This window comes from Esox lucius, chromosome 4 (assembly GCF_011004845.1).
Source record: "Esox lucius isolate fEsoLuc1 chromosome 4, fEsoLuc1.pri, whole genome shotgun sequence".
Classification (NCBI taxonomy): domain Eukaryota; kingdom Metazoa; phylum Chordata; class Actinopteri; order Esociformes; family Esocidae; genus Esox; species Esox lucius.
This window is the reverse complement of record NC_047572.1, coordinates 4,653,027-4,675,003: the sequence shown is the minus strand read 5'-3', so window position 1 is coordinate 4,675,003 and position 21,977 is coordinate 4,653,027. Positions and strand designations below refer to the sequence as shown.

Below are 21,977 nucleotides of genomic sequence, written 5' to 3'. Positions count from 1 at the left end.
CTTTTAACATTGCGTTCTTTCAAAAAGAACATTGTGATCACATCTCAAACAATAATGACAGGGTCTGGATGGATAACTAGATGGATGGTAAAGTAATTCTGGGGATGAATTGGCAATGGCACTGAAAGGTTAACTGAAATTATTAAAGTCTAAGGAAGAAATTGTTTCTGCTATTTTATGAAACGAGATTTGAATAAAATCATTTTATGTGACCTACTCTTATTAGGGGTGTTAAAGTTAATGTGTTTAATAGCACTACATTGTTCATGCCATTAATTGTTTTTATGGCGTTAATTGCATTTGCCGTAATTTTTTTGTGTGCATTTTGTCCCTTCAATTTCATCATATCCAATTATATCTACTGTGCTGTCTCATCACAACAACTCTCAGCGGATTCCACAGAGTTGAAGATCACAGCAAGCTTTCTATTTATGCAAACCAGGCCATTCTGCTTCCTTTAACCAGGAATTAACGTGGGTCTACGTGTGAGGGCACACTAATTCATCTGATGACCCCAGTTAGATTTACATGCCAAGGAAGTCACTAAAGCACGATGATTTCAGGAAGTTCAATGGTCACATACAATCCACATGACCAAAATGTTGGAACTACAAACTTCTAAGTGTTTCTGTTTGAATTAAAAGAGTCTCTGGAAAAAAATTTTTTTGTGGTTTATAACAGCCACAAGCCATGCTATTAACCAAAAGCTAAGCTAAGTATTCAGTGGAAAACCACCCTTAACAGGTAAGAGCAAAAAATTATAAGAATATGCTCCATGTACAGTAGAATCTCTGGAACAAGTGGTTTTGGTTGTGTTCTAGGACACCCACAGACTGATCTACAAAGGTAAGCTACAGTACACTGTTGGAAAATGGACAATGAGGGTAAGATTTTTTTCCCCCTAAAAATATAATTTTAATAAGTGGTTTTCCTTCCCTCTTTTGGAAAACAAATAGGCAAAGCAGTAAATCATTTTAAAAACATGTTTTCCACATTTTATGGAACACTTGGTAAATTTTATAGAATCAGATTTTATGTACAATAGCTGAAGGCACTTTACAATATCAAATAATTTCACATAATTGTGACGGTGAGGTGACGAACAGCCACGTCATCTCCCGCTTTCCCCGGTTTACTTTTCATACACGAACACATCCCGGACTTATCTCTGATTATCACCCACACCTGGTCCCAATCCGGTCGTTAGTATGTGTTTAAATGTTGCTCCTCTGCTCCCCTCATTTGTCAGTCATTGTTACTTGTCTACTTTTGTTTCATGTATGTGGTGAGTGGTCCAGTTTTGGTTTATCCCTTTTGTTTGCATGTTTTTGGTACTCAGTGTTATTTTTCATTAAAAAAGACATCATCGACTGCCACTCTGCCTGCATCTGGTTCCTTCCTCTCCACCCCTATGCCATTCGTGACAATAATCTTCTGGGATAACTACATAGGTCCTACTACTAATATCAAAACACAAAATTACCTGTGGAAAGTTCATCTTTGCAATCTAACAATTGCAATCTAACAGTTGCATATGTTCACTTTGCAGTAACGTAATTTAGTACCTTGTGTAATGAGTTGCATAACAGGTTTGGTTTAGGGTAATGAGTTGGGGTTAAGGCAAGGTTTCTGTGGTTAGGTTTAGGTTTATGGAATGTTTTTTTGGTTATGGTTAGTGTAAGGCAAGTAAAGATTTTGATTTTTAAAGATAAATCTATTTTGATGTCCCCTTTTATATAACTTGGTTGAAAGTGTGTGTGTTTCTGTTTCTCTATATTATGGGAACAGAAACACACCCGAACTGTGGTTAAATCAGGCAAATGTGACTATAAAGTCCCCATTTTGTAGGAATATTTTTTTTGGATGGTTTAGTGGATTTTGGACTAAAGATATAGTGTGGTTAAGGTTATGATTATGATATGGGGTAGGGTAAGGCATTACTACACATACAGTGGGTATAGAAATTCACTACTCGCTTTTAAAATGTTCACCTTTCATGGCCTTACAGTCTGAAATGAAAACACATAAAATGTGACTTTTTATGGATTTATTTACACTGCAACCCACAATATTCATCTGAAAAAAACATGCGAACTCTTAAAATGAACTAAAATTAAAACCGTAATATTTGTATAAGTGAACATCCCCCTGAGTTGACACATGGTGGAACTCCCTTTTGCTTGAATTACAGCCATTTGTTTCTTAGAAACCATTTGTACAAACTTTGAACACCTAGACTGTGTACTTCTTTCCCAGTCAAATTGCATGGTGACAAATTGCACTCTTCAAGCCATTCCACAGATTCTCAATATAAGTAAGGAGACTGGGCCACTGAAAGACATTCACCTTCTTGTCTTTCCACCACTATATGGTTGCTTTGGCGGTGTGCTTTGGGTCATTGTCAGGTTGAAACGTGAACCATCTTTCCATTTTCGACTTCCTGGCAGACGGCTGCAGGTTCTCCTAAAGAATCTGGCAGTATTTTGCACTGTATATTTTCTCTTCTATCCTGAAAAGTTCTCCAGTCCCTGCAAAAGAGAAACACCCCAAAGATGTACTGGGTTTTCGATAGACATTCCGTTTTGTGTTCAAGCCCAATAACTAAATTTCAGTCTCATCTGACCACAGGACCTTTTTGCTACTTGGCCTCAGAATCTAGTGTGCCTTTTGGCCTAGCTAAAACCAGACTTCATGTTGCATTTTTTTAGGAATATTTTGTTTTGCCAACCTCTGATAGTGGCCAGATTTATGATATTGTGGATAAATGCGCACATTGTCCTGTCTTTGCCATAAAGACCTGAAGCTCCTTCAAAGTTGCCATTGGCTTATTAGTAGTCTTGCGAGGCCACACCTCCAATCTTGTCTGGCCTCCTTGTAGGTCTGGAAACTTACCTATTAAAAAAACTCCACTCAAATGTTACTATTTATTTGAACTGGATATAACTGTATATTTCCTGAGTTTTTAGTTCCTACCTAGGTTGCAACATATCAGAATAGAAGCAAAGATGGAAAGACTACCAGAATAATCCAAGGGCAATTTATGGGGGTATTGTGTTTTTTTTGTGTGTTTTTTTCTAACCCTCTACCACACACCTATAGAAAAAAATATTCAACTCTTTTTCTTTTCTTAGAATTGCTTAACTTGAAATGCTGGAAAAAAAACTTTATTTTAAGGTACTTTATATGTTTTATACATTTACAAGCATTCATTTTAATTAATTTATTGCTTAGAAACTTTGTGACCGCATTAGTATTATTTTCATGGAATCTGAACGGCCTTAATAATCCTGTCAAACGTTCCAGCGGTCTTGATATCCTAAAAGGAAATCACATTGATATAGCAATGCTGCAAGAAGAAGAAGAACAAGAAACACACCCGAATTTCTGAATTGCTTTTGTTAAATGTCAATATAATGGTCAGAAAATAGCCTTTATTAATGTTTTTTCTCCAAACACACATGACTTTAACTTCTTCAACTCTTTGAACAGCATATTGTTACAATTAACTGATTTGCATTAGATTATTCGGACCGACATGAATGCTATTCTGGATATCCGGGATAAATCTACAAATACCAACTCCAATCCATATTCTACCAAGGCTGTCCAATGAGTCATCTCTGATCTTATTAATACTTGGGGAGAATATCATATTTTAAGAAAATATATTTTAATTAAAGTCTATTTAATTAAATAGACATAAGACATACTCCTGAGTTGATTTTGTACTCATCTCAACATCTTCATTTCCATTATTAAAAAAAATTGAAATAAGTATAAGTGTGAGAATAAGAAATAAGACATATGAGATCAGATCACCATGCATATTACCACCAATTAGAATTTTAAGATTTTTGTAGTAGTAATGCGTCAAGTAATGTGTCGTCATTATAAAACTATATTTTGTGATCAATTTGAAAATGAACTAGATTAATTCAAAAATATTAAAAAAACATCTGTTGAGGATTCATAGATTCTGTGGGATGCCATTAAGGGTTTTATAAAACATAATTTAACTGCATTTGCAGCTGGGTTAAATAAGATGTTATCGGTGTTGGATCTTTAATCTGTGTCGGTGTTGGACAAATAAAATTTTCTAGACAGGTAGCCATCACACTTTCTAAGACAGAGGGCACAATTTCACATTCATCGTGTCAGAACTAATCATTACTTTCATGGCAACCGCCATTGTCATTTACTGCTAATAAATTAACAATGATGAATTAGCGGACATAGTGAATATTAGGTGTGAAGCGGTATGTGTATTCGTATTGAACCGTTCCATACAGGGTCCATGGTGCACGGTTCGGAATGCACTGCGAATACATAATACATTAATCATATACACTGCTTAAAAAAATGAAGTGAAATTGAAACTGAAATCACACATCAGCTCTCAATGAACTAAATATATTAAAGATCAAAATCTTTACTGTGCATTTTGTAATTCGTTGAGAACAAAATGACGTAACAACGGTCATTGGAAACCAGAATCACCAACCGAGGGCTGGATTCAAACTCAAAGTAAACAATTGAAATCACAGGCTGTTCCAACTTGTGTGTATGGTGCCCACGTGCTTGTAAACACTCCCGACAAAGTCTGGGAATGCTCCTGATGAGATGGCGGATGGTGTCCTGGGGGATCTCCTCCCAGACCTGGATTAAGGCATCAGTGAGCTCCCGGACAGTCCGTGGCGCTACTTGGCAGCGTCAGATGCACTGATACATAACGTCCCAGAGGTTCTCAATTGCATTCAGGTCTGGGGAACGTGAGGGCCAGTCAATGGCATCAATGCCTTCATCATCCAGGAACTGCCTACACACTCTGGCTATATGAGGCTGGGCATTGTCCTGCACCAAGCAGAAACCAGTGCCCACTGCACCAGAGTAAGGTGTTATAATGGGTCTGAGGATTTCATCTCGGTACCAAACAGCAGCCAGAGTACCGTTGGCTAGAACGTGGAGGTCTGTGTGACCCTCAAACGATATACCTTCCCAGACCATCACTGACACACAGCAAAACTGGTCATGTTGGATGATGTTTCGGGCAATAAAACATTCACCCCAGCGTCTCTAGAATCTTTCACATCTGTCACGTTTGGACCTCCTCTCAACTGTGAAGAGAACGGGGCACCAGTAGTGCACCTGCCAATTTTGGTGTTCTCTGGCGTATGCCAATTGAGCTGCATGGTGCTGGGCTGTGAGCACAGGTCCCACTAGAGGACGTCGGGCCCTCATGCCACCCTCATCGAGTATATTTCTGACAGTTCAGAACATGAAACACCAGTAGCCTGCTGGAGGTCATTTTGTAGGGCTCTGGCAGTGTTCCTACTGTTCCACCTCACACAAAGAAGCAGATACTGGTCCTGCTGCTGGGTTGATGCCCTTTTATGGCCCTGTCAAGGTCTCCTAGTGTAACGGTCGTGTTAAGTTAACATTAAGCTTTTCCCGACCAAACTGTTTCTACTTGAGCATGTTGAGTTTGTGTATAATTGAGCAGCTCAGGCTAGCTAAGCATTCACAATGTTACTGATGAATTCACCCATTAGTGTCATATTTGGTGAGATCTATATTTCTCCACAACAGAAACATTGAGGTATTTAAATGCATTACAGTTTGTATTAACATTTACAGTATCAGCTTTATGTAGTACCCTGGAATGTTTTCCAACAGTCTTGAAAATGATATTATGTTACAGTAACCCTTTAGTTTTTAATTGTTTTATAACAACTACTGTTGAATTCAATTCCTGCATATCCGCCGGAATTTAATCCATAATATTGTTCCCAGACACTTCTGCCCAACTACACCAACTAACTCTCACTACACCTTCCCCCATATGTTTCTCATATTCTGCTGTGTGTACCGTGTACCCCCCTTGTTACCCCTGTTAATACGTTAATATATCACAAACCCCCAAGATGCCTTATTGTGATTATAAACTGGTTACCAATGCAGTTAGAGCATGAAAAGTGACGTGATGTCATACCTGTGGTATATGGTCCCATATAATTTACATTGATGATTACATATAATAAACTGGTAATCATTCCTTGTTTAGGATTTCCATGGGCAATAGCAGTATTGAATCCATAGATGGAGCCTCGGACTTGCAGTCTCGAGACCACTCAAGACTACATAAACGTGGTCTTGGTCTTGGTCTGTGTCTCAGTCTCCAGTGTTGCAGTCTTGGTTTTGGTCACCTCTGTACAATGAGACCAATTTTTCATATAGGCTAGCTTGTCCCTTTGCGTACCTGTAGTACTGTATTCACGTGTTTTCTATCATGCGTAGTCCCTTTGCGCAACTTTAGTACTGTATGTGCACGTTTTCTATTATGCGTTGTTAAACTGCATGTGAACTGGCAACAAACAGGTCTGGAGCCGCCTGCAACCCTTGATGTCTGCAGGTAAATCATAGCTAGCTAGCTAATATGCACCTTATTATCTTAAATGGTCATTATTTGTTCAGTTATACTTCAGACATAAATCATTACAATACAGACTGCTGTAATATTATATTCATATATATTATAACAACAATATTATATTAATATATATTACCAAGCTAAAGTCTTGGTAAGCTAGGCTGGGTAGCTACACTACCTAATTTGGCTAACATTAACATTGTGATGGGATGGACACAAAACATTTCATTGTGGCCAGAAACTTTACAGTACATGAAAATGCTGTTTCCAGTTTTGACAAGTACCCACAGCCATTGATGTCAATACTATGGGTATCCAGAACAAACCTGACTGAGCAAAGTTAATGTTAGCCATCTATTTAACTACCTAGCCAGTTAACTAACGTGTTCGCTAGCTTCCTAAGCACAGCAGTGTGAAAATAAGCTATAACATGTATGGATGTGTCAATCACATAGCTTTTTTTTCTTATTTCAGTCTTTGTAAACCAATTTCAACCTAATAATTTCTGTTATAATCAGTAAGTAATTTCATCTAGTAACATATGTTTACTTCTATAAAACAATGCTGTGCTGTGGCCTACACAAAAAATCATTTTTAGCAAAAATATTTTCTCATTGTATTATGTTTGGGAAACAGTGGACAGTCTAAGGTCTCGGTCTTGGTCTTGGTTTTTGGTGTTCAAAGTGGTCTTGGACTTGTAATGGTCTTGACCCACTGGGTCTTGGTCTTGGACTCCAAGGTTTGGGTCTTGGACTTGGTCTGGGTCTCCAGGGTTGTGGTCTTGACTCCATCTCTGATTGAAGCACCTACAGTATGTTACGTTAATTGAGGATACAAAACTGTCAGTAATCACCCTTACATGTAATTATAATATAACAGAACAGATAGAAAGGAATGATTCCAGATGGTCATAAATATACAGCTCCAGAAATAATTAAGAGACCACTTGACCCTTTTCTTTCCTTTCCAAAAACAATGAAAAGGAAGGTTTTGAGTGAGGAACAGAAAGGTTAAAATTAAGAGACCACCGCAAATTATACGGTTCTGTTCCTCACCCAAAACTTTCCTTTTCATCTTTTTTGGAAAGGAAATAAAAAGGTGTAGTGGTCTCTAAATTTTTTCTAGAGCTGTAGATCTAATAAATGCAGTACATGCTCCTACTAAGTCATTCCTCTATGCCAGGGATGTTCCATTGAACCATCAAGGGTTCTTAAAAAAAAACTAAACTAACCAGTGTTTCTCGAATCACCACTAATTCTAAGAGCGAATCTGGGTCTCTAAAAATGAAAGGGCTTGTCTCAATTTTACCAGAGATCATTTCTTAACCTTTCAATATAAAGTATTATTATTCAATGCAATCATGCAAGCTAACTTTGGGCTTTGCTTATCAAAATGGAATGTCAATGATCTCACTGTGATGATGTAGGCCAAAAATAGGTATCTCTAAGTTACCACGGCTGCTGAATAATTATAAAAAGGGAACATTGCATTACACATACGCATTTCATTTTATGTTGTTTTGGCCCCCTATATGGATCTGTCAAAGGCAACCCTTGTGCACATTCATCATGCAGATACGATCGATGCTTGGACAGTTTCTTCTGGCTTTTCCAATTCTTCGCCTTTCTCCTTTCTTTGTGGTGGACACAGTGGATATTCACACTGAGCTCCAACTCATCTGAATGCAGTATCTAGCCCTCCTGTTAGATTAATGTCTTCTTGGAGACCCTTGGCCCTGGATGGAAGACCATCATCTTTCTTGGTCTTTCTCTGTACCAGCTAGTCTTAATGAGTAATCACTGAGGTTCACCGCAATGTATGATACAGTTGGCCCTCTCGTCTAGAGAGCTATGCCAATTTCAGCAGTACAGTAGTATTCAATTTTTTTTTTTTATCTGTGGTTACAGTGTTCTCCTTAGAATTACACAAAGCAAGAAAATACAAAAAAATAAAACATAAGACTTAACTAAAAACATTTTCATATAACAAATATGTAACTTAAAATTTAATCACAAAAATGTAAGCCTGAATCTCTAACTTTCACACGACTGAAAATATGGATATGCATCTTTTGTTCACAGACAGTTTCAATCTATAGCATCTCAACACATGCTCAATAGGTGACATGTGAAATGAGTATGCAGGTCTTGGAAGAACTTTTTCAACTTCCAGGTATTGTGCATATATCCTTGAGACATGGGGCCAAGTATCATCAAGCTGAGACATACAGTGATGGAGAAAAAAAACTGGGCGACCTGGCATAGTTACACCTGATCTGCGGATGTCCAGTTGGTTGGACATACTAACAAATTCTCAGAAACAACTGTGGAAGCTTATGGTAAAGATTTGAAAATTATTTGATCAGGCAAAAGCTCGGCTAGACATTCCATCAGTCAGTAAACCAACTACCCACACCCTCAAACATGAACATCTGTGTAATTGTGTTGTGTGACAAAACGCTTTAAAATGTATTGTCCCCAGTACAAGCAGGGTTGGGTAGGTTACTTTTTAAATGCAATCCATTACAGTTATAGGTTACCTGTCCACATTTGTAATCAGTAACTTTTTGAATTACTAAAACTCAGTAATGTAATCTAATTACTTTCATATTAAACGGCATTAAAAAACAAATAGGAATAGCCTATAACCAATTCAACACCTTTTGCAGAATCAATCAATGTTAAGAGTTTGCATAGCTGACCAAAAATTGAATTAGCATTTTGAAAATGATAATACATAATATAAGAGGATGTGACCTATCAGCACATTTTCTGTTTTGTTTTGATTGTATTGAATTGGTGGCTCAACAACAAGAATGACATTACGTGAAAAGAAATTACCATTGTAAATTCAAACACCAAAAATACTGCAGGCTAATGCGAGAACAAAAGACACAGACTGAATACTTAAATACTGGAACCCGTGCTATTATACTCCGGTCGGCATTATACATCACCTATATGCCTGGATTCAAAACAAATTCAAAGGCTAGTCTGCACCAACCCCTCTAGAACAAACTAGTGATACAAGGTTTTTTTTCAAGGATTTGAAGACCAGTGACCTTGGGGTTTCAGGGAAGAAAATGGCAAACCATCCAATTGACATAAACACACCTCCGCTCTAGCTTTTGCCATTAGAATGGACATTGACATGAATCTCAATGCATGAACTGTATTCATCTCCCTTCTGACTTCTTCACCTCCAACCCCTTAATATCTCTTATGAAGACAGTCACAGAGATGCTAAAGAGAATATCAATAGTGAGGCAGGCTTTAGTGCAAATGCCTATTCTTGTGTTAGTCCACTGTTGATGAGATGGAAACACCAGGGCCAATTTCAGATGGAAATGATACACTTTGATGTCATGGTCATGTCAATAGCTATAATGGCATTACTAATGCCTTGCAACAAGGTCAGGATTAACATGTGTCAGTGTTGTCTGGACTAATAGATATTGATAACTTTTAACTTATACCTTTTCTTTCTCATTTGCTTCAGATGCACAAAATCAATAGCAAATTCATCACACAGAGTGTCTTCTGTCACTCTCTGTGAATAAACCCTGTGAACAGTACCTCAGTTGTCCGTCCTCCTTACCCACACCTACGACCCCAAACCTTTTTCCCACTCCACAGGACGTTTACATGCAGCAGGGTGTTGCATTCCCTCCCCTTGGAGGCGTTCATAACAGTTGACAACACTGACAAAGTCATCTATGTACCCCAGCTGAGTAAAATAAATAGTCAAGTACTGCAATTTAACTACAATTGTTCCTCTGAAATCAGTCAAATTATCAATGTAACAGTTGATGAGGTGGCAGTAAATTAGGTTAGACTACCAATTAATTGTAAACTAATATATTAGAATATATGTCAAAGTAGGATTAGATTAAATCTTAGTAGGATAAAATACACTTGAGTCCTATACTGCAGCAAGTTTGGAAAATAATCTGATTGCCCTGTTTTGAGGATTCAATAATGTTTTACCACATTTCCTGTGAGGAAAGGCAGCAGGTCATCCTATGTGGTAAACCATAAAACGAATGATTAAACTCCTCACAGCAGAGAAGTATAGAGCATGTTTACAGTTATAAAAAGCAACGGATAAACCTTTCATAGACATTCAGCCATTTACTTTGAAAAAATATATATACACTGGAATTACAGTTAAGTGCCTTGCTTAAGGACTCAACAACTGATTTTCATTTTGTTAGCTCGGGATTCGAATTAGAGACCTTTCAGTTACTGCACATCGGTAAACACAAAAAAAGTTGACATCTGCTTTGAATTAGTAGCAATTCAGTGTAACCTAAATCTGATAAGTTGCACACACATACACAACCAAACTATCGATGCTTTCCTGTTACACAGAATGTTCCGTAATGCGGATGACTGGGCAATATAAATAATTTCTATAGCATATGTGCTTATCACAAAACACACATGAAGTGCTGAACTGTGGAACATTTCGACCTCAAATTATTTAAAGTGGCATAGGCCTTAATTTCATGGAATATTGCAGATGGCGTCAAACTAATCTTCAACTTATGCAAAAATATTGCATTTCAACAACAATCACACCTAATAATTTATACCAGTAACAGTTTGCTAGTCAGCTCTGAACGAATTGTACTATATAAGTTAGTAGCATTGCCATCATTAACTTCATTTGCAAGCTGCCGTCTTGCTGCAAATTGCGAACAGGTTGCAGAACTAAAGTCTCTCTAGCATGATACACTCATGTGAGTTAAATTGTCCCTCAAAATTCATTGCAACATGTCTTTAGGGCAGTACAGGTGTCAAAAAACATTCTTTACTCACCAAAGCAAACGAGATGAAATAGGTAAACTCCCCAAAGATCCATTTTGATTTCCGATGTTAAAATACTTCCAGGTAACGTACGATTACATCTATACCACTGATATTACACTAAAAGAAAATCCAGTACAAAGGGGATCTGTAACCAAAATAATTTATGTTTCCCTTAAACATATTTCCGAAATCCATAAGTTTCCCGAAAAATGTTAGCCTAATTAATCATATATCTTTGACATCAAATAATCACGGGCGTCTATGTAACACATATAGTAAAATATCACTGGAAGTTCTCTTAGCTACATCTGTAGGATCCGGTTTAAGAGCGTTGGTTGCTCTCAGCTTCGTTCTCCATCAAAAGTCCTCTCCAAACGTACCGGTTTTAGCTGTTGGAGTAGCTCAGATGGACAAACTGCTGAGACCGACGTAGGTGAGCATGAGGGAACTGGAGGAAGGGGGTGCACCACGGTTTACGTAGACTGGACTGGTTCTAAGGGCAGCGACAAATCTGTTCGAGTGAAAAATTACGCAACATAACACCGCCTCATAAGATTACAGTCATGTAAGTATTCTTGAAGTTATTTTGTTCTGTAACTTCCCAATCTTTCTCAGTCCCAGATGGAAATAAGATTTAGCTGACAATTGGTGAAACTGACTAACAATGATTAATGAACACCACCAGGATAGATGGTCTGACTCAATTCAACAAGACGGCTGCATCTAATTGTTCCTGCGCTACATGACTGGTGCTGAATTCAAATACATTTTATAGCAATGTTTATCCCAACTTTGTGTGGAAACTCAAGGTCAATTTACATGCTTATGCAGATTTAAGTAAGTGGTAAATAAACAATAAACCTTGACATCAGGCTAAGACAAAATGTTTAAAAATGCAATACGGAAAATAAATGAGAGCAATAAATTCGGTGGTAAAAATTAAATCAAATGTATAATAGGAGTGACAGACACTAAGTTCCTGGGGGAATAATATTCTTTGATTACTAATTTGCCGGTCTGCTTCAGTAACTTTCTATTCATTATTTCTGTCTTGTTTATAAAGCACATTTCTTTTTTACCCTTCTTGGCTTTTGCTTGCTATCTCAGATTTCATGACAACTGGTCAATATTTGGTTTTTGGTGTGAGAAACAAGCAACATTGATTATGATTGTCATTAAGAGAAGTGACACTATAAGGATGAGGGAAAGAATAAGGATTAGGGGAAAGGAGGAGCATATATAACGTGTCTTGTTTCACACGTAAAAAAAATCTTAATAAGATTTGTCAAAGAGTAGAGTTGAAATTAAGCCTTTTAATAAAATGAAGTTAATGCTTAAATGGTTTGATATTCAACTATATAGTGTGAAGTATATGTTTGATGTGTTTGTGACAATAACAGCATCATCTAGAAAGCAACTTGTCCTATGGTTCTAAGTGAATATGATTTAATTGTTGTTATTAATGGCACTGAACATAATTTAAAATATGTTTTCATTCGTCTTTATACTGTTAATCAACGGTAAGTGCTTGGGAAGTTACGTTTCATGACATCTTTGCCCAGCCCCTAATGAAATGACAGCAGTCATCCAGAAAATGCATTTGGGCTATGTTGATCCACCCTTTGGCTCAGCTCAAAAATCATGACAGCTGCCAGTGGAGTTTCTATGATCCATCCAAACAGAGCTGGCAGAGGGCAGATAACCACCGGTCTGTCAGCCATTTTGGATTATCGTGTAAGGCTGCCCACAGGTCCATGAGGATAATACAACTGTTTGCTAAAGACTGAAAGGAGAACACTGGAGTAACAGTTGTAGCTAGTTGGTGTCTCGTTGATGGCCATTCATAGTTTTCCTCAATAAAGTACAGCAAAAAAAAAATATTATACCACACCGGCATGGAGGATAATGGGGGGCAATTATAATGATGGCTTATTTCATTTTGAGTACTGAAATTGGAGTCCCAAACGTATCAGTGCAGGGCAATGCAGCCCAGCCAGAGGAATCACTAATTGTGCTCTAAAGCAACCTACAACACTGACTAATGAAGGTTTTCCCTTTACAAGCTTGGTTCCTAATAAGTGTACCATTTTATCATTTGTAACACTACAACATTAACATCTGTCGGAGTGAGAACTACTTAGACTAGAGGGAACATTTTATTATTATAATAATTTTTTTTACAGATTGGGGATCTTTTAGTAAATTACATATTTGTGTATTTTGTGACTGCAGAAAATTATTGCAAGAAAAGCAGAAAGCTCTCTCTGATAGAAAGGGAGCTTTGATAGCATCAGTTGAAATTTTCTTCTGAAACCATGAAGCCTCCCTACATTCTCTGAGAAACATTGTACGTCCTGAAGATTTATCATTCTTCTTGTCACATTATAAAAAGGTTTCCCTAACCTGACCTGAATCAACTCCAACAAGGATATACCAAGACAATCTGAAGAGGGGAATACATTTTGGTCAAAGCAAGTCCTCATAATATTTACAATTTCCTTTGAAGGACTTTGCTCTCAATCAATCCAACCTTCTCTTAGTCCTCTGGACTGCTTAGTTTTCAGAAGGAATGGTGGGTCAGGTTTGAATGCAAACAAGATGGACAGGCATCACTTTCTAGCCGCTGGCGAGGGTACATTGATTTCCTGTCATCCGGCGCCAAGGTGGCGTGGACCTTTCATAATGAGGGTTTACATACAGTATCTGTGATCATTGTTATGTCGATGTAATATACAGTCTGATGGATGATGTTGGCGATGTCACGTTGTCCTATTGTTTTTGGTAAGATTTAATTCCTATTTTTACTACTGAATTTAGACATTTAGGTTTGACTGACTAACAATGTTAGCATGATACATTAAAGAACTGGTGGGTTTCCCCTGACATTTTCTCTAGTGCAGATTTCCTGACTCTGTGGGAAATATGTTTAATTCTCTTCTTTTTTTATTCTGCTTTCCTTTTCAAGTAGACCAGTGATGTCGACAGTTCTATGTTGATAGGTATAGCCAGAGATGTTAGTTGCACTAATTGTTTTAGTGAGTTAGAATCTGACTACATGTTTCCAAATTTGTTTGGCTCATTTAAAAGGTCTCCTATAAAGAACGTGTCATTTCAAAGGTAGTGATGACATGGCTAGTTTTCACTGCACAGAGTGACGCTTGTTCTGCATGAACTGTGGGTTCGATTTTTGTTTGTACCTTACAGTGCAGTGAGGTTACGACTGAGTGGCTGGTACTTGAAACGACATACAAGGAGTGCACTTGCCTCTGAAAATTGCGGTGTCAGTCTCTCGAATACGTGAAATACATTACCATGGGGAATATCAGCCTGCAAGCCAGTTACATACCTCCCCCCCCCCATGTGGCGACTGTCGTTGTTAAAATGGAACACTTTCTTGAAACGTGCCCTTGTCTTCAATCCGGCAAAGGGAAGGCTTTTGATATTTGTTAAATGTCTGGAGAGGTATGGGGTGGATGAAGCCACAAAACTCAGAGGGGGTATTTCACAGCTGCTGTCAAACAGAACACTGTTCAAATGCAGCGAGATTTCATGGTGGGCACTGACATGTAGTGACTCTGTATCCACCACATGATAACAGATGGTGAGTCTCATGCCTTCTGTGTGGGAAGGTTAGGTTACAGCACTGTGGAAGCCTAGTTCTGTCTTTAAACCTAATTAAGACCACATACGTGCATACACACATGCACACGGGAACACGCACACACACACACACAGAGAGAGGGAGGGACAGGAGGGGCAAGGGCCACCAGTGAATTCATCAAGCAGTAGCTATTGATAAAAACAGTCAATTTGTACTGCAACAGGAAGCACACTGAATTTTGGCACTGCAGCCTAAGCTGTAAGGTGGTCGACACTCCTTTCCGCCTCGCTACTTTAAGACAACAAATGTCTCCCCTCTTCCAATCTGAGTTTATGACGGGCAGAATATAAAACAGAAGAGCTGTCATATCTCAGTATTTCATCATTTCCGTATAGGGCTTGTCTCACAGGGCAACTCTAATGCGGCTCCCTTTCTTAGGATGGCACCTTGGGTTTCCGCTCGTTTAACAAGAGATTAGTGGAGACGCAGGGAAATAGCAAAAAGATCTGGTTCCCCTGGCAGTATCAGATGTTAGCTTAAAGAAATACTTTTGAAGCGGGGGCCCTCACTGTCTCTCTGCTTCTTTAGGGGGTTGAAGGGGTGAACTGGGACATATATTACTGATTTCCAGACACTCCAGGTGGCCTACAATAATAAGATGGCACCTGGATCAACAGCACTGTGTTTTCGGATCCATAACTCATTTTCTGCTGGATGTCAGTGTTTGGGGGTGTGTGTGTGTGGTTCTTTACGTGAATTTTATATTCTAAAGTGAATGTATTCATATCACTAATGTTTTGTGGTAAAAACATGAAACATTTGGATGTTAAACAAATCTTTATTGTAGCCTTGTCTTGGTCTGTGTGACGGTTTGACCTGACCTGGTAGTTTACTTGCTGAGTCCATGCTTATGATATATTTCACCCTTGGGAAATATGCAGTTAACAAAATTCGAAGAAAGAATAAAAGGTAAAAAAAAAAAGAAGCTGTATTTCTCATTTTTGGTTGTAAAGCAAACAGCAGGACCCTCGTATTATTGAAAGAAATTTAAACCAATCATCCTTTGCAGGCTATTGTTTTTGTTGTTATCTGGTGGCATTTATTCTCTCTTGAATGTTATCTCTTTCACAATCTTTCTCCTCTCTCTCTCTCTACCACACAAAACATGCTTGTGATGACCCAAAAATGAATTACCATTAAGTAATATTTTCACTAATCCCAAACCCTAATGGAAAACCTTACCCTACTCCTAATCCTGCAGTACATTTAACCCCGAAAATCGAATCCAAAACCTAAATCAAAACATAACTTTCACTCTACCTAACACAAAATACCCAATCCTACTTCTAAATCTAACTTTAATTTTAATGTAATCTCAAACATTCACCAAAAGCCTAAAATTAAAATTTTAATAACTGCTATCTCACCCTCTTTGAACTCATCATCATCACTGACTTTCATCACTCTTTAGAACATTAAGTAATTTGCCCTTTGTCTTCAGCTCAGTGTGTCTTTAATAGGCTTGAGAATGAACATTTGAAATGAAGGTAATTTTTTTAAATACAAAATAAACGTGCATTCTATAATGAGCCCTATTGCTCTAACATATCACAAAAACAGTTGTTCAGTAACGTGTTTGACAATTTGAAAAACGCTGCAGTACCATACCATACCATCTTCTTCCGCTTCATCCGGGGCCGGGTCGCAGGGGCAGCAGTCTAATCAGAGATGCCCAGACTTCCCTCTCCCCAGACACTTCCTCCAGCTCTTCCGGGGGTCACAGAGGCGTTCCCAGGCCAGCCGGGAGACATAGTCCCTCCAGCGTGTCCTAGGTCTTCGCCGGGGTCTCCTCCCGGTGGGATGGGACCGGAACACCTTCCCAGGAAGGCGCTCCGGAGGCATCCGAAACTGATGCCCAAGCCACCTCAGCTGACCCCTCTCGATGTGGAGGAGCAGCGGCTCTACTCTGAGCTCCTCCCGGGTGACCGAGCTTCTCACCCTATCTCAAAGGGATCGGCCAGCCACCCTGCGGAGAAAGCTCATTTCGGCCGCCTGTATCCGGGATCTTGTCCTTTCGGTCATGACCCAAAGCTCATGACCATAGGTGAGAGTAGGAACGTAGATTGACCGGTAAATCGAGAGCTTTGCCTTACGGCTCAGCTCTTTCTTCACCACGACAGACCGATACATTGACCGCATTACTGCAGATACCTAAACTCCTCCACTTGAGGCAGGCACTCTCCACCAACCTGAAGTGGGCAAGCCACCCTTTTCCGACTGAGGACCATGGCCTCGGATTTGGAGGTACTGATTCTCATCCCCACCGCTTCACACTCGGCTGCAAACCATCCCAGTGCATGCTGAAGGTCCTGGTTTGAAGGGGCCAACACGACAACATCATCCGCAAAGAGCAAAGACGAAATTGTGTGGTCCCCAAACCTGACACCCTCCAGCCCCTGGCTGCGCCTAGAAATTCTGTCCATAAAAATTACAAACAGAACCGGTGACAAAGGGCAGCCCTGCCGGAGCCCAACATGCCCTGGGAACAAGTCTGACTTACTGCCGGCAATGCGGACCAAGCTCCTGCTTCGGTCGTACAGGGACCTGACAGCCCTTAGCAAAGGACCCAGGACGCTGCAGTATGCAGTATAATATTTTTTCCCAATTCATAACAATTCTGTAGACACAATATCCAAAATATAAGCTCAATTGTACATACAACATACCAAGATCACATTTTGCTCCCATGTACCAATCAGTTCTATGTTTGCTAGGATTGTCTTTGACAGCTTATTAACGCCTCAAAGAGCTAAAACTGCCTGAGGCTTCAAATATGCAGTGTATAATTTGTATTATATTGCATTAGGTATAACACCTACCTTACAGTTAAGGACAGGTTAAGTCAACATAATATTGTACCAGTAGATCCAGATGGCTATTCACACTATCATGGCCATTACAGGAACCTTAGCATTGGGCAATAATTGGTATACAGCTCTGGAAAAAATTAAGAGACCTCTCCTAATTTTTCTTAAATCAGCATCTCTACATGTATGGCATCCATTCCATTCCAGTGTCTGTTCAATTCTACTTAATGAGGTACTGATTAGGTGGTTACCTGAAACAAATCAAATTTAATGAGGAAAAGTATAAAAACCACTGCTGTGATCACTATCCTCTTGCAATAGGACCAGCTGGATGGAAAAAACAGTGCAAGTAGTACCTCAAAGGTAATTTGAATGAAAAAATAACTATTCAGCATGAAAAAAGAGTTGGAAAGAAAAGCTTTGAGTAAGGAAAAGAAGGGTTCAATTCTGGCTTTACTGGCAGAGGGATACAGTGAGTGTCAAGTTGCTTCCATCCTGAAAATGTCAAAGAAGGCGGTTCATAAGAACAAGGTCAAGCAACACACATTGGGGACAACAAAGCTACAGACTGGCAGAGGGCAAAAACGACTGACCGAGATGACCGTCAACTCATTCGAATGTCATTAAACCGTAGGATGACATCAAGTGACCTACAAAAAGAATGGCAAACAGCAACTGGGGTGAAGTGCATGGCGAGGACGGTTCAAAACAGGTTCCTAGGGGCAGGGCTGAAGTCGTGCAAAGCTAGAAAAAAGCCCTTCATCATTGAGAAGCAAAGAAGAGCTAGGCTGAAGTATGCAAAAGACCATAAGGACTGGACCGTAGAGGAATGGAGTAAGGTCATCTTCTCTGAGGAGTCAAATTTTAAGCTTTGTCCAATACCTGGTCGTCTAATGGTTAGACAGAGACCTGGAGAGGCCTACAAGCCACAGTGTCTCGCACCTACTGCAAAATTTGGTGGAGGGTCGGTGATGATCTGTGGATACTTCAGATTTGTCTTTATGAAGGATGCATGAATCAAGCCAAGTACAAGGTTATCCTGGAAGAACATCTGCTTCCTTCTGCTCTGATAATGTTTCCCAACTCTGAGAATAGTTTTTTTCCAGCAGGACAATGCTCCATGCCACTCAGCCATGTCAATCAAGGTGTGGATGGAGGACCACCAGATCAAGACGCTGTCATGGCCAGCCCAATCTCAAGATCTGAACCACACTGAAAACCTCTGGAATTTGATCAAGAGGAAGATGGATGGTCACAAGCCATCAAACAAAGCTGAGGTTTGTGCAAGGAGTGGCATAAAGTCACCCAACAGCAATGTGACAGACATTGAGCATGCCAAGACGCATGAAAGCTGTGATTAAAAATCATGGTTATTCCACCAAATATTGATTTCTGAACTCTTCCTAAGTTAAAACATTAGTATTTTGTTGTTGAAAAATGAACATGAATTCGTTTTCTTTGGGTTATTTTGACCAGAAAAGCCTTTCAAGCCATAATTGACTCAATGGGTTTCATCCAACATGTCTCAGGTCCAACACATTGCCACAATCATACCTTAGATTTAGTCCTGTCACGAGAAATAGATATTGTAGATCTAATAATTTACCCCCAAAATCCTGGATTATCAGATCACTGTCTTATTACATTTACCATTAAAACAAGAAATCCACTTGCCCCCCAAACAATGAGTTTCAAAAGCCGTACTATAAATTCTCGGATTACAAATAAATTCCTTGATATTCTTACTAGTTCGCTCATTAATGACAGAGTAAATAAATCTGTAAACGATCAAATCGAGGATCTAAACTCAATACTGCGAAATACATTAGACATAGTTGCACCACTAAAAACTAAAGAAATACGCAACAAGAAACTTGCTCCTTGGTACACCGACAATACTAGAGCACTTAAGCAAGCCTCCAGAAAATTGGAGCGAAAGTGGCGCTCCACCAAGTTGGAAGTATTTAGACTAGCCTGGATAGACAGTAAAGTACAATACCGAAAATCACTCACGTCTGCTCGATCAGCTTATTTCTCCAACCTGATTGAGGCGAACAAAAACAATCCAAAATTTCTCTTTGATACAGTTGCAAAGTTAACAAAAAAGCAAAGCTTTGCAAGTGAAGTGGGTCTTCACTTTAGTTGTAATGAATACATGAACTACTTTGATGAAAAGATCGTCACCATTAGAAAACAAATAACTGAATCCTTAAATAGTTATGGTCCTAAAAATCTCAGTTGTCCAAAAAATTTCCGGAACCTCCCTGATCAGGTGTCAATGGGGACACTTGAATTTTTTGATACCGTATCGCTCGACACAAAATTTGTAATGAGTTCTAAACCCACAAACTCTCAGCTAGACCCGATTCCTACAAAATTACTTAAGGAGTTATTTCCTGTGCTAGGTCAGCCAATGCTGAACATAATAAATTGCTCCCTTTCCTCCGGATGCGTACCAAACTCACTAAAAATTGCGGAAATTAAGCCTCTTCTAAAAAAATCTAATCTAGATCCCGACATATTAAACAATTATAGGCCAATATCGAACCTCCCGTTCCTCTCAAAAATCTTAGAAAAATGTGTTTCCCAACAACTGAATGCCTTCCTAAAGACAAAAAACATTTATGAAATATTCCAGTCCGGTTTTAGATCCCATCATAGTACTGAGACTGCACTCGTGAAGGTAACAAATGACCTTCTAATGGCCTCGGACAAAGGTTCCGCATCCGTCCTGTTGCTTCTTGATCTTAGTGCTGCTTTTGACACTATTGATCACTCCCTTCTCTTAGAGAGACTGGAAACCAATATTGGGCTACGTGGACATGTTCTAGCCTGGTTTAAATCTTATTTATCTGAAAGATATCAGTTTGTTAGTGTGGATGGCATATCCTCTGACAAGTCAAAGGTATGCTTTGGAGTTCCTCAAGGCTCGGTTCTGGGCCCATTACTTTTCTCACTATACATGCTCCCTCTGGGCGATGTAATCCGAAATCACAAAATTAACTTTCACTGTTATGCTGATGACACACAGTTATATATTTCAATGAAGCATGGAGAAGCCCCTAAATTAGCTGTTTTGGAAGCATGCGTTTCAGATATTAGGAAGTGGATGACAGAGAATTTCTTGCTCTTAAACTCAAATAAAACAGAAATGCTCCTTTTAGGACCCAAAAAACAAGGAGCGTTGTTAGCAGATCTCACTGTGAACCTCGACGGCTGCATGGTCGTATCCCAAAAAACTGTAAAAAACCTTGGCGTTACCCTTGACCCTGACCTCTCCTCTGAAGAACATATAAAATATGTCTCAAGAGTTGCTTATTTTCATCTTCGAAACATCGCAAAAATTAGAAACTTTCTATCAAAAACTGATGCAGAAAAATTAATCCATGGTTATTGCACCAAATATTGATTTCTGAACTCTTCCTAAGTTAAAACATTAGTATTTTGTTGTTGAAAAATGAATATGAATTCGTTTTTTTTGGGTTATTTTGACCAGAAAAGCCTTTCAAGCCATAATTGACTCAATGGGTTTCATCCAACATGTCTCAGGTCCAACACATTGCCACAATCATACCTTAGATTTAGTCCTGTCACGAGAAATAGATATTGTAGATCTAATAATTTACCCCCAAAATCCTGGATTATCGGATCACTGTCTTATTACATTTACCATTAAAACAAGAAATCCACTTGCCCCCCAAACAATGAGTTTCAAAAGCCGTACTATAAATTCTGGGATTACAAATAAATTCCTTGATATTCTTACTAGTTCGCTCATTAATGACAGAGTAAATAAATCTGTAAACTTATTTTCATCTTCGAAACATTGCAAAAATTAGAAACTTTCTATCAAAAACTGATGCAGAAAAATTAATCCATGCTTTCGTTACTTCTACATTAGATTACTGCAATGCTCTTCTCTCTGGTTATCCAGACAAATTAATAAATAAACTTCAATTAGTGCTGCACACAGCTGCTAGAATCCTAACTAGAACAAAAAAATTTGAACACATTACTCCTGTCCTGGCATCCTTACATTGGCTGCCTGTTAGGGTTAGGGCTGATTTTAAGGTTTTACTCTTAACCTATAAATCAATACATGGACTTGCTCCTACTTACCTTGCTGAAATGATCCAGCCATACATACCTACACGTAACCTTAGATCGCAAGATGCAGGCCTTTTAATTGTACCTAGAATTTCTAAACAAACAGTTGGCGGCAGGGCCTTTTCCCATAGAGCTCCACTCCTGTGGAATGATCTGCCAATTAA

General features: G+C 38.9%; 1 protein-coding gene across 2 annotated transcripts in view; it reads right to left on the bottom strand.

Annotated features, from left to right (window-relative positions):
• Positions 1-11,942, bottom strand: part of gfra4b (GDNF family receptor alpha 4b) — a 99,097-nt gene extending 87,155 nt beyond the window's left edge. The window contains exon 1 of one of the 2 annotated variants that reach the window (XM_010900914.3): positions 11,248-11,942. In XM_010900914.3, the coding sequence (XP_010899216.1) occupies positions 11,248-11,290 (43 nt within the window). In that variant the 5' untranslated portion in view covers positions 11,291-11,942. The remainder of the gene's footprint in view (positions 1-11,247) is intronic. The other variant, XM_034291681.1, reaches the window with a different exon arrangement.
• Positions 11,943-21,977: the final 10,035 nt, after the last annotated feature.